General features: G+C 34.8%; 1 protein-coding gene across 1 annotated transcript in view; it reads left to right on the forward strand.

Annotated features, from left to right (window-relative positions):
- Positions 1-12,876, forward strand: part of MKLN1 (muskelin 1) — a 202,018-nt gene that overhangs the window by 83,311 nt on the left and 105,831 nt on the right. Inside the window, exons 5-6 of the mRNA XM_052638533.1 lie at positions 1,658-1,767; positions 4,856-5,048. Of these exons, the coding sequence (XP_052494493.1) occupies positions 1,658-1,767; positions 4,856-5,048 (303 nt within the window). The remainder of the gene's footprint in view (positions 1-1,657; positions 1,768-4,855; positions 5,049-12,876) is intronic.

Genomic DNA, 12,876 nt, shown 5'->3' on the forward strand with positions numbered 1-12,876 from the left:
TTTATAATTAATTTGAGGGGAATGAACATGTTTACAACCTTTGAGTTTTCCCATCTAGAAACATATTAAATGAAATATTTATGTTTTAAAATTTTACTACCTTACATATTTTAAAGTTTATTCTGAGATATTTTAAGCTTTTTCTGTTTTTCTTGCATCAGTTCAGTTCAGTTCAGTTGCTCAGTCGTGTCCGACTCTTTGCGACCCCACGAATCGCAGCACACCAGGCCTCCCTGTCCATCACCATCTCCAGGAGTTCACTCAAACTTACATCCATCGAGTCAGTGATGCCATCCAGCCATGTCATCCTCTGTCGTCCCCTTCTCCTCCTGCCCCCAATCCCTCCCAGCATCAGAGTCTTTTCCAGTGAGTCAACTCTTTACATGAGGTGGCCAAAGTTCTAGAGTTTCAGCTTTAGCATCATTCCTTCCAAAGAACACCCAGGGCTGATCTCCTTTAGAATGGACTTGTTGGATCTCCTTGCAGTCCAAGGGACTCTCAAGAGTCTTCTCCAACACCACAGTTCAAAAGCCATCAATTCTTCGGCACTCAGCTTTCTTCAGGTTCAACTCCCATATCCATACATGACCACTGGAAAAACCATAGCCTTGACTAAACGGACCTTTGTTGGCAAAGTAATGTCTCTGCTTTTCAATATGCTATTGCATATAAACTTTAAATAAAAAAGTTTTTCAGTTAAATGTCTTGAATTTTTTAGGTAGATAAACTAAATCATCTTCAAGTGATATTTTTTTCTCAATTTGCAGGGGTTTTTCCTGATTGCACTGGCTAGGATCTCCCATATAGTGTTGACTAGTAAAGATATTAGGCCTCTTTGTCATGTTCCTGATTTGAGTGGGAATATTTAATGTTTCTCTGTTAGTTTTTTGTTTTGTTTTGGTTTGTTTGAGGGGGGTGGTGGGTTGAGGTTTTGATACTTAAGAAAAAAATCCAGGTAGCAAAGTTTTCTTCTGCCTCTGTTCCTTAAGAGTTTTGGTTTTTTTAAGTAAATTTTATTAGTTTGCTCATAGCATCTGTTGAAGTAATCAAATGTGCTTCTCTTTTACTTACTTAACATGATGAATTACATTAATATCACTCCTGTTGAACCAACCTTCCATTCCTTGAACTAATTCTATTTAGTGCAGTGAAAACCTGGTAGAATTAATTTGCTTTTTAAAAAAAAATCAGTATTATTTAAAATTTTGAATATATACTCAGAGCTGATATTATCCTTAAATCTTTTCTGGTTTTGTTTTCTGGGATATGCCACTTTGCTAAGCAATTGAAGTTTGTCTCTTTCTGTGCTCTGATACAGCTTAAATTATAAATAACTTTTATAGTAATTATTTGTTTCTTGTGGCATTGATAAAAACTAACCTGCTAAAATAAATCATCTAGCCCTGGCCCTGTTTTTGGGGGAATAGATACATGACACTTTGAATATATTGTCATGTTTTTATAATTAAAGCAGCCTCATAATGGCATAGATCATATGCTTCATTTTGCTCCTGTGGCCCTAGCACCAGTAGTACAGTGCTGGGCATATAGAAAGTATTCAGAAAATTTGCTATCAAGTTTGAATTGTTGTTTTACTTTGCTAAAGTTTTATTTGAACTATGTTGATTTTTTTTCTTTCTTTTTTCCCTTCTCCAAGTTCCACTCTTATCGTGGGGACCCAGCTTTAACTTCAGCATCTGGTATGTTGAACTTAGTGGCATTGATGATCCTGATGTAGTACAGCCCTGTCTCAACTGGTATAGTAAGGTAGGACCGTATTTTAAAATCCTGATTTTATGTTTCAGATGCCTGTAATAGAGAATTGTGTCATGCTCTTGTCTTGAGATTAATTTAAAATATTGAGAACAGCAATGATAATTAAAAAGATGAATCAGTGTTTATTAAACATTTGCATTTTGCCAGGTTATTACGTTCTTTGTCATTTATTCACTCATTGCCACTGTATGAGATAGGTACAATTATTATCCATATTTTACAGATGATGAAGTAGAACATAGAGAGGATAAGTATTTTGCCTCAGGACACACAGCTGTCAAGTGCTCCAGGCAGTGCATCAGCGCAGGCAGGGTGGCACCAGAATCTGCTATTACATTAATATACCAAATCTGTATTGATAGAAACATTTATACATAGTTTTCAGTGGGGTAGCTGTGGTTCTGGATTGCTCTTATGTATTCCTCCTTTGTGTTTATGTCGAGTAAAATAGCAGTGTTTACTTTTCCTTTTAAAGAACTAAAATTTGAGATAGTTTCTATAAATAGTGTGATCTTATTCTTATAGGAAGTATAAAGATAATATTTAATAATTTTATTCATAGGTCATTTTATATAATAAATGCAACCTGAGAAGTATGAATTTAAATTATTAAGAAATGGGTCTTTTTTTTTTAAATTTATTTATTTATATATATATTTTTAATTTTAAAATCTTTAATTCTTACATGTGTTTGAATACCTCTAATGTTTCGTCTTTGTTTCTGATGTATATCCATTTAACTCTTTTGGCTATGTTTTTGTTGAGGGGAGGACTGTGTCTCGTTAGGGAAGTGATAAGCTTTAATCTAATCACTGCTTCCTGACTTCTTGGACTGAACTGTCAACTTATCTCTTAGGAGGTTGGGAAACAATATAGGTTCTTTCTAAGATTTTTTTTTAAAATAGAATTTCGGTTCTTTTCTGGTCAGTGTAATTGAGGAACTTTTTGTTTGACTAATTTATTGTGGGGATTTGATTATATTCAGTTTAAAGTAGATGCTGGGTTTTTGTTTTTCTGTATTTTTAATATATTTTCTGGGATTACCTGTAATATTCTAAATTATTTCAAGGTTGAGATGATATTCTTAAACATTAAAAATGATAATTACAGTGTTATACATATAACAGCACTTAGCAGATACTTACAGTCTTCTCAATTCTATTGGTTCTTTTTTTAAAAAATTAACGAGTAAGGATACTGGTAAAAATTTTCTCTTTAGCCTCTGATATGTACATGTGCTTTCTTTAATATATTCACAAATCACTTGATACTTTGAGAAATTGGAGATTGCACCTTTCCCCCCACGTTGTGGACAGATTGTATTTGAGAACTTAAAATTGTTTGGTCATTCTTTCGTCAAGTTCTCTGTGTTATTGTAAACCTTTAGAAATTAAAGTCAGCATGATAACAAGGTATTACTGTTTAATATGGTTCCAAATAGTTAGGTAAATCTTTATTTAGAAGCCACTCCACTCCAGTACTCTTGCCTGGAAAATCCCATGGACAGAGGAGCCTGGTAGGCTGCAGTCCATGGGGTCACTAAGAGTGGAACACGACTGAGTGACTTCACTTTCACTTTGCACTTTCATCCATTGGAGAAGGAAGTGGCAACACACTCCAGTGTTGTTGCCTGGAGAATCCCAAGGACGGGGGAGCCTGGTGGGCTGCCGTCTCTGGGGTCGCACAGAGTCAGACACAACTGAAGCGACTTAGCAGCAAGCATATGAAGCTATTAATGTCAAGTTAGTTTGTATATAAATTATTCTTTTGTTGATTGATGAGGGAAAACCTTGCTATAGTGTTTAAGAAAAAGTGTTTTGGTAACCTGTCATTAATAAAATATCAGAAACTATAAACTGATTAGTATTTTGAGTCTTGTAAATTTTCCTGCCTTATTAAACAGTAATGCTGACAAGTAAATTATATTTTTATTTGGTTATTATGCATTGGTTCCATGTCAGTTTGTTGTATTCTTATTTAGGAAATTTGTGGAAGTCTTATAACTTATTCTTTTTTTAAATAATTATTTATTTTTGATTGATGATTGGTTTACAGTATTGGTTTGATTTCTGTCATACATCAACATGAATTACCATAGGTATACATATGTCCCCCCTTCTCTTGAATCTCCCTCTTCCCTTTTGCCCATTCCCACCCCTCTAGGTGATTACACAGTCCCAGTTCGAGTTCCATTGGCTGTCTATTTACACATGTTAGTGTACATGCATCCGTGCTGCTCTCTCCATTTATTTCACCCTCTCCCACTTCTCCCCTGCCCTTGTCCATAAGTCTGTTTCCTGTGTCATAACTTACACTTGAAGTTAAATTTTCTTTTAAATTCTATATGTGATCTTATTTTTTGGCATTCGTCTTTTTAGGGAAGAGACTTAGTACTTTAAATATTTCTTTTTGGATTGTAATTAATTGAGATTTTTTTACTTTATAGCTATTTAATCAATGAATTAGCTCAGGGTTGGTAAAAAATTATGAAACTTAAATAGTTTCTCCCTGATGATTTTGAGTCATAAAACCTGTTTGTGAATTTGAAATACATGAACATTTGATAATATTTGTCATTCAACTAATAACTTATTACTAAGAACAAAGAGCATGTATTTAATGGTTTCTGTGCTTTCAGTACCAGCGTTGTAGCCCGATTAGTAAAAAGCTTGGAAGCTATTATTTTTACCATCTTAAGTAAGATTTGATAAATATTTTTTTCTGGCTCTTTTCTTGAAAGTTCAGAATTAGGCCTGGTTTCATCTTTTGTTATCTTTTATCTTCATGAAATAATATGCCAGTAATATATCTGTATATCTTCATCTCTTTAATATCTTTCTGCTATATACTTTGTGACCTTTGGCAAGTTATTACAATTGACTAAGCGTCAGCTTTGCCATTTAATAGTAGAATTAGTAATGATACTAATGAATAGGATTAGTACAACGCTAAGTTATGCTTAGTATGTTTAGTTAATGTTTAAAATGCTCACTTTAGGTTAGTAATTGTCACTTCTTATTTCCTGAAGTAATAACTAACCAGATCTCTTTTTTTCATACCTTCTCTTGTGTTCCAGTAGTACCGTGAACAGGAAGCTATTCGTCTTTGCCTAAAACACTTTAGACAACATAACTATACAGAAGCCTTTGAATCACTGCAAAAGAAAACTAAGATTGCCCTGGAACATCCAATGTTAACAGATCTGCATGATAAATTGGTATTGAAGGGTGATTTTGATGCCTGTGAAGAATTGATTGAAAAAGCTGTAAACGGTATGTCATAAATATGTAACTTAGATTGGTTATTAGGGCGATTTTTAAGTATATACAAGAAACAGAATTTTTTTTTTTAAAGAATATATAAGTTTATGTCAGTTCTTAGTTTTCTTTTCTTTTTTCCCTTCTCCTCCCCCATCTTTTTACTCTAAAGATTTAGTTCCTTGAGTTAGGGACTTATTTTCTTTAAGACAGGTTCATAACGTGATAATGAAACTTGAAAAATAAGCAAATAACATACTTGAACTCACGTATCTAAATTTAAGTTTTCATCTTGGAAAACCATGTACTTACAGATGCTAACATTGACTAGCACTGAGCAACTTAGAAAAATTCTTTTAATGTTACCTTCAGTACCAGTGACCTAGTCCTTTACATATTTTTGTTGATAACAAGTTGTCATTTTTTAATAGTGTAATTTGGGGCTTCCCTGGTGGCTCAGATGGTTAAGAATCTGCCTGCCAGCACAGGAGACCCAGGTTCAATCTCTGGGTCAGGAAGATATCCTGGAGGAGGAAATGGCAACCCACTCCAGTATTCTTGCCTGGAGAATTCCATGTTCAGAAGAGCCTGGCAGACTACAGTCCATGGGGTCGCAAAGAGTTGGACACCGCTGAGCGCCTGATATATACATACATACAATTTGGGGGTGGGGAGTGCTTGGATAAGCCAAAAAATTTTATTAGTATACAGTTAATAATGATAAGTTGATAATGAAGACATTTGTATTAGAAACATTGTCTGTATAATGTGAATGCTACATAATTGCTAATTTTCTTGGCTAGCCTGTGATCTGATTCTGAAAGAAATGTGAATGTTAGAGCATAATATTGTTGTAGAAAGGAGAACCCCTTCCAGGGCCTGAGAGTGGGCTCTTGTCTAACACTGGAAAATGAACTATCCCAGGAGACACATGTGCCAACAGAGCAAGAGACTTTATTGGGAAGGGGCGCCCAGGCAGAGAGCAGTAGGATAAGGGAACCCAGGAGAACCGCTCTGCCATGTGGCTCGCAGGCTCAGGTTTTATTGTGATGGGATTAGTTTCTGGGTTGTCTCTGGCCAATCATTTCGACTCAGAGTCCTTCCTGGGGCCACACGCATTGCTCAGCCAAGATAGATGCCAGTGAGAAATCTGGGAGATGGTGGGACACATGGTCTCCTTTTGACCTTTCCCGAACTCTTCCGGGAAAGAGTGGTAGGTAGCTTATTAATTCCATGTTCTTTACTAGGACCTCCTGTTGTAAAATAACTCATGCAGATGGTTACTATGGTGCCTGACCAGGGTGTGTGTTTCCCCTAACAATATAATCTCCCAAGGTAATTGTTTTGGAGGATGATACCAATTAAATATTTAAGGTCTTGTGTTTTGTTATTTAAGGAACTCTGTCTTAATGCTTTTAAAAAATTTAACTGTCATAGTAACAGAGTACAGAGTAGATGCTTGTGTTATAATGAAAAATAAGTATTTGGTCTTTTCTGTTTCCTGGCACACAACTCCTAAAACCCTTGGGATCTGCAGAGTGATGTGTCTTTTGTATGCTGAGATGACTGGTGCTGAAGTCCCTAGGTAACTTCAGATCTCCATAAGGATCAAACCATGTAATTCAGCCCCATCCCTGATCTCTGGGGAGTGAAGCAGAGTCAAAGATGGTGTTCAGTCACCTAAAACCATGTTTTAATCAGTCATGCCCACCTGATGGTATCTCCCCAAAAGCCCAGAACAGTGGGGTTCAGACTACTTTAGTCTGATGAACACATTGAGGTGCTAGGGAGCGTGGCATGAAGGATATGGAAGGTACACAAACACACACTTCCAGTCACACACACACATGAAGCTGCACACACTTCCACACACACACATGAAGCTATACACACTTCCAGTCACACACACACACCCTCTACCCTCGTACCTTGCCCTACAGTTTTCTTCCATTTGGCTGTTTCAGATTTGAATCCTTTATAATAAACCAGTGATAGTAACTACTTTCCTAAATTATGTAATTACTCTAGACTCAATGACTCTGAAGGGTGCTGTGGGAAACCCCAATTTACAGCTGGTAGGTCACAAGTACCAGTGGAATGGAATTTACGATTGGAATTTGAAGCGAGCATAGTCTTGTCAGACTAAGTCCTTTAACTTAAGAGATCTGACACTTAACTCCAGGGAGATACTGTCAGAATTGAGTTGAATCTCTGTTGGATATCAAGTTGGAATCAGAGAATTGGAGAAATGGTTGGTGTAAAGAGAAAACCCACACATTTGGAGTCAGAAGCACTGAGTGAAAAAGCTTAATGCTCAGTATAAAACTTGTGAAATGATGCAAAAAGTTGTATAGAAATCCTATTGCTTTAATAGAAACAAAGAATAATAAACTTTTCTGGTCCTCTTTTCATATATTTTAATCTTATCACTATCTTTCATTATTATTAGGCACTCACTTATCAGAGTTGTTGTTCTTGTTCAGTCACACAGTCGTGTCCAACTCTTTGTAACCCCATGGACTGCAGCACGCCAAGCTTCCCTGTGCATCACCAGCTCCCGGAGCTTGCTCAAACTCATGTCCATTGAGTTGGTGATGCCATCCAACCATCTCATCCTCTGTCATCCCCTTCTTCTCCCACCTTGAGTCTTTCCCAGCCATCAGGGTCTTTTCCAGTGAGTCAGCTCTTCATATCAGGTGGCCAAAGTATTGGAGCTTCAGCTTCAGCATCAGTCCTTCCAGTGAATATTCAGGACTGATTTCCTTTAGGATTTGGTTGAATATTTTACAGTTAGAGAAACAGAACCAGTGCCTTCTTTGAGTTTATAAATTTAAAGTTAAGTTAAAATGAATTGCTCCCAGCTTCACTGTGTAATAACAACAAACCTACCTCTCAACCTTAGGCATTGTTACTGTTTATCTAATTGATGATGATACTTTCAAATAAATGATTACTGTGTTTAAATAGAATATACTTTGGACTATATACAAATAGAACATATGTAATAATCTCTTATAATCAAAATGCTACTAATGAAAGTATATACGTGTGTGTGTGTGTATATATATGTTATGTATACCATTTCTGAGAATCAGTTTATATTTTTTTAACTTTGTAGGTGAAGGCACAAGTAACTTTATGTTCTAAGTCTTTTTATGGCATTTAATATTTTGTTAAGGTAAACAACAGACCCACCAGCAATTTTATGTAATTAGCTAAAAACAGGTTTTAGAACTGCCTGTTTAGCAATAGACTCATTTAAGAGAAGTTAAAATCATGTGTAACTCTGCTGTTGCAGACAGTTAACTTATCCTTCTGACTCTAGGAAGGAACCAAGTTTAGGGAAATTGGTAGTAATTGTGCTTGAGACTTAAAGCCAAGTCATACTTTTTTTACACTTCACTGGCCTGGAACAGTGTTTAGTTAATAAACATTCCTTCCAGGGTTATTCAGTTTGCTGCTGACTTCACTGATGATGATTTGTTGGACAAATAAGGAAGTAAACACTGCAAAGTTTTTTGGCTTGTGCTCCATTAAAAACATAGTAGAGAAGGTAAGAAGTTTCTGCCTGATCATAAGAAAGTCTAGGGAATCCAAAGCATTTTTCAGACTTCTTATGGTGGAGGAAACAAAAACTACTTTTAGTGTATTTGATATATTAGTATGCTCTTCTTCAAGTATAGTCTGTATTTTAAGAAAATGTTGGGCTGTATTTATTTCTTTAATAGACTTCCTGTTTGCCTAGAAACTCCCTTTTTTGCTGTTCAGTCGCTCAGTCGTGACCGACTCTTTGCAACACCATGGACTGCAGCATGCCAGGCTTCCCCTTCCTTCACAACTCCCGGAGCTTGCTCAAACTCATGTCCATTGAGTCGGTGATGCCATCCAATCATCTCATCCTGTGTTGTTCCCCGCCTTCTCTTCCTGCCTTCAGCCTTTCCCAGCATCAGGATCTTTTCCTGTGAGTTTGCTTTTTGCATCAGGTGGCCAAAGTATTGGAGCTTCAGCTTCAGCATCAATCCTACTAATGAATATTCAGGACTGATTTCCTTTAGGATTGACTTGTTTGATCTCCTATATTTTATAGGCTTATGCCCTATATAAATATGGATAGGGTAGAATCTGCATATTTTATGCTTTCATGACATACCTAATTAGACTAATACCTATTAGACTAATTCACGTAAAATGTGTAGGATTTAACCTTTTCTTCCTGTTTTCTGAATAAATGTAAGATGTGAATTATTTTTTTCTCAGATGCTTGGTTGAATTTACCATTGAACTATCTGTGCTTGAGATTTACTTGCAGGAATAGTTTTAGGTTACCAATTCAGTTTCTTTAAACTTTATAGGACTATGCAGAGTCATTTGATTGGTTGATTGAGGTTTAATAAGATCACCTAAAGTTTCAAACTTACTAGCATGAAACTGTACCTAATACCCCCCTATTATCTGTTTAATGTTTGTAGGATTTCTTAAAATGTGTTAATATTATTTATGAATTATTTCTCCCTCCCCAATTCATTACTTTTACCATAAGTTTATCTTTTGAGAGAACCAACTTCTGGTTTGTTGATTCTTTATGTTAACTTTTATGTCCTTGACTTATACTCTGTGTTTAATATTGTCTTCTTTTTCTCTTTGAGATTAATATGCTTTTTATAGTTTACTGAGATGGATACTTAGCTTTTTAATTTTCAGACTTTGTTATTTTCCTGTTATATGCATTTAAGGACATAAATTTCCCTCTTCTTATTTTTTAGTTGTGCTATGAACTGTTTTCATTTTTATCCAGTTCATTAATTTCATTAGGAAATGATACTGCTCTTTTGTGAGTCATAGTTATGTAAGAAATATAGTTTTTAATTTCCAAATACATAAAGGTTTTCTGGCTCTTTTCTTTATTACTTCTATCTAACTAAATGCATAGTGGTCAAAGTATATTTTGCACATTCCAGTTCTTCAGAATTTGAGAAGACTTACCATGTTGCCTCCTTTTTCAATTTTTATAAACATACTATGTGCACTTGGATGGAATCCAGTCTTTAGTTGCTGGTGCGGTGCTTCATCGCAGTCCAGCTAGTCTAGTCTGCTGATCATGCTGTGTAAGTCTGCCTTCCTAGTAAGGTTTCCATCTGATTCTCTCAATTACTAAGAAAACGTGTTAACGCTTCCAACTATGATTATGAAATTCTCTCTTCATGTAATTCTGTCAGCTTTTGCTTGGTATATTTTGAAGCTATATTACTAGATGTACACAAATTTTTAATTTTTTAATTTTGGATGAAAGCTTTTGTATTAAAGTATATTTTTATCTCTAGTAATGTTTTTACCTTGAGGCATAGATTGTCTTACATTAATATAACTGCTTTTATTTGGTTAGTGTTTACGTAGCATATCTATCTCCATGTTTTAATTTCAAGCTTTCTGTATCCTTTTTTCAGAGATGTATTGCCTGTAAATTTAGTTGGTTGTTTAAAAAAAAAATCTGTCTTCTTTTGATTTGAACATTAATTTACTTACTTGATTGAATTACTGGTAAATATATGAGTTTAATCCTACCATTTTACTGAAAAATTTTGTCATGTCCTTTATTTCTTCTCTTTGGTTCTTATCTCTTATTTTTTTTTTTAAATTTTAACCGTTCTATTTTTTCTGTATTTATTTGGAAGTAGTGCAGCCTGTTTATATTCTTTTATGGTGAGTCTGTAAATGACTACAAATATAAATACTTAACAAAATTTATCAGTACAAGAATGTAATAGACTTTCAACTCCCATCTACTTACATTCCAGCTCATATGCTATTGTTCCTTATTTTCGTACTATGTTCAGAGATCCTAGAAGACATTACTAATCTTGATTTTATAGTATCCATTAATTTTATCAAATTTTACTGATTTTTTGCTGTTCATTGCAATTTGAATCTTTGATTTTATATCTAAGATCATATTCCTCTGCCTTAAGCACATCCTTTAGAATTTCTTCTAATGAAGATTAACTCAGTTTTTGTTTGCTTGAAAATTTGCCTCTTTTCTCAAAAGATATTTTACAGGGTATAGAATTCTAGAGAAAATGGCAACCCACTCCAGTATTCTTGCCTGGGAAATTCCGTGGACAGAGAAGCCTGGCAGGTTGTGGTCCATGGGGTCCCAAAGAGTCAGACATGACTGAGTGACTAACATTTAACTTACATGGAATTCTAGATTGACAGTTATTTTCTTCAAGTACATTTTGGGTATCATTTCACTGTTAATCAGTTTTCATTATTGGCAGTTTCAGCTATTGCTTTTTTAGATGCAGTCTGTCTTTTTTCCTATGGCTGTTTAAATATACAAGTATATTAGCTGTACCTTTGTTTTAGATTATTTTATAATTATGTAAATAGGGCAACTCCAGTGTGGTGATCCTGTTAACTATTATGTATTTTGGTTTTCTTTCAAGTTAAAGATACATTGCCTGTCTATTTTTCATTTCTTTCATTTTCTCATTTTAATTGCACATTTATGTTTAATTTTTTAAGCTTCTCTAATATCTTTATCTCATTTCCATTACTATATTGTTAATGTTTTCTTTCTTTGATCTTCATTTCTGTTATGTATTCTTCTTTTCCTATTTTCCTTCGACTCTGACATTCATGTTTTATTTACCTTTGTTCTCAAACCTTATCTTTTCCATATCTCTGTTTTCTGTTTGTATTTCTAACTGTGCTAATATTGTATAAGAGAGTTTCTTACTTTTTTATCTTCATGGAAAAGTATTTGGCCATTTTCATCTATTACATGACTACGTTTTGATGTTGAATCAGATTTTTTTTTTGCCACTTCAAAACTTTTTCTTCCTTTTCTTTTTTATATGCTCATAAAAATCTTGAATTGCTTGTTTTTGGCATTTAGTAATCTTTGAAAGAAATAAATTTTTCCTGTTTTAAATAGGCTCTTAGGACTGTGTTCTAGAACAGAAAGATTTTTTCTTATGGTATTGCTTTTCTCTTGGGACATTGTTTCTTCTCAACAGTACTCCTAATGCAAAATCTCTCTCTCTGTTTTTTTTTCTACCAGACTGCTTCCGGAAACATGACTTGTTTCCCTAACTCCTGTTCATTCATGTCTTTTTCTTAAAATTAGTTTTCATTAGTGTATAGTTGCTTTACAGTGTTGTGTTAGTTTCTGCTGTACAGCAGATTGAATCAGCTATTTGTGTGTGTTATTTGCTTAGTCATGTTCAACTCTTTGCCATCCCATGGACTGTATAGCCCACCAGGCTTCTCTGTCCATGAAATTCTCCAGGTTAAGAATACTGGCGTGGGTATCTGTTCCCTTCTCCAGAGGATCTTCCTGACCCAGGGATTGAACCTGAGTCTCCTGCATTGCTGGCACATTATTTACCATCTGAACCATCAGGGCCTTTGTACTTTCGTTTGTGCTGTATTTGCCTTCCCTGATTACTTTACCTTTTTATCACTGTTTGCTTCCAACTCATTCCTCAAGGCCAGCTCTTTCAAGCTACTTTTCCAGAATTATTCCTGCACTTCAGTTGCTCCTCCATCTCTTAATTTCTGTTTGCCTTTATGCCATTTTTCTTATTTTGTATATAAAAAATTATTAGTTTTCTGCCATATATAGTTCCAAATATATCTTTTTTATATTATTATATATCATTATTATATAATTATTATATCAAAGGCAAATATGCCATCTACTGTAATAAATACTATGTTGTTTAGTTACTCAGTCGTGTCCAACTCTTGGCATCCCCATGGACTACAGCATCTGTAGTCACCATCTTAGTCAATGTCAGCTATTAAATTGAAATAACAATACTTGCCTAGAAAGTAGGTATGA

This window comes from Budorcas taxicolor, chromosome 4 (genome assembly GCF_023091745.1).
Source record: "Budorcas taxicolor isolate Tak-1 chromosome 4, Takin1.1, whole genome shotgun sequence".
NCBI classification, from domain to species: domain Eukaryota; kingdom Metazoa; phylum Chordata; class Mammalia; order Artiodactyla; family Bovidae; genus Budorcas; species Budorcas taxicolor.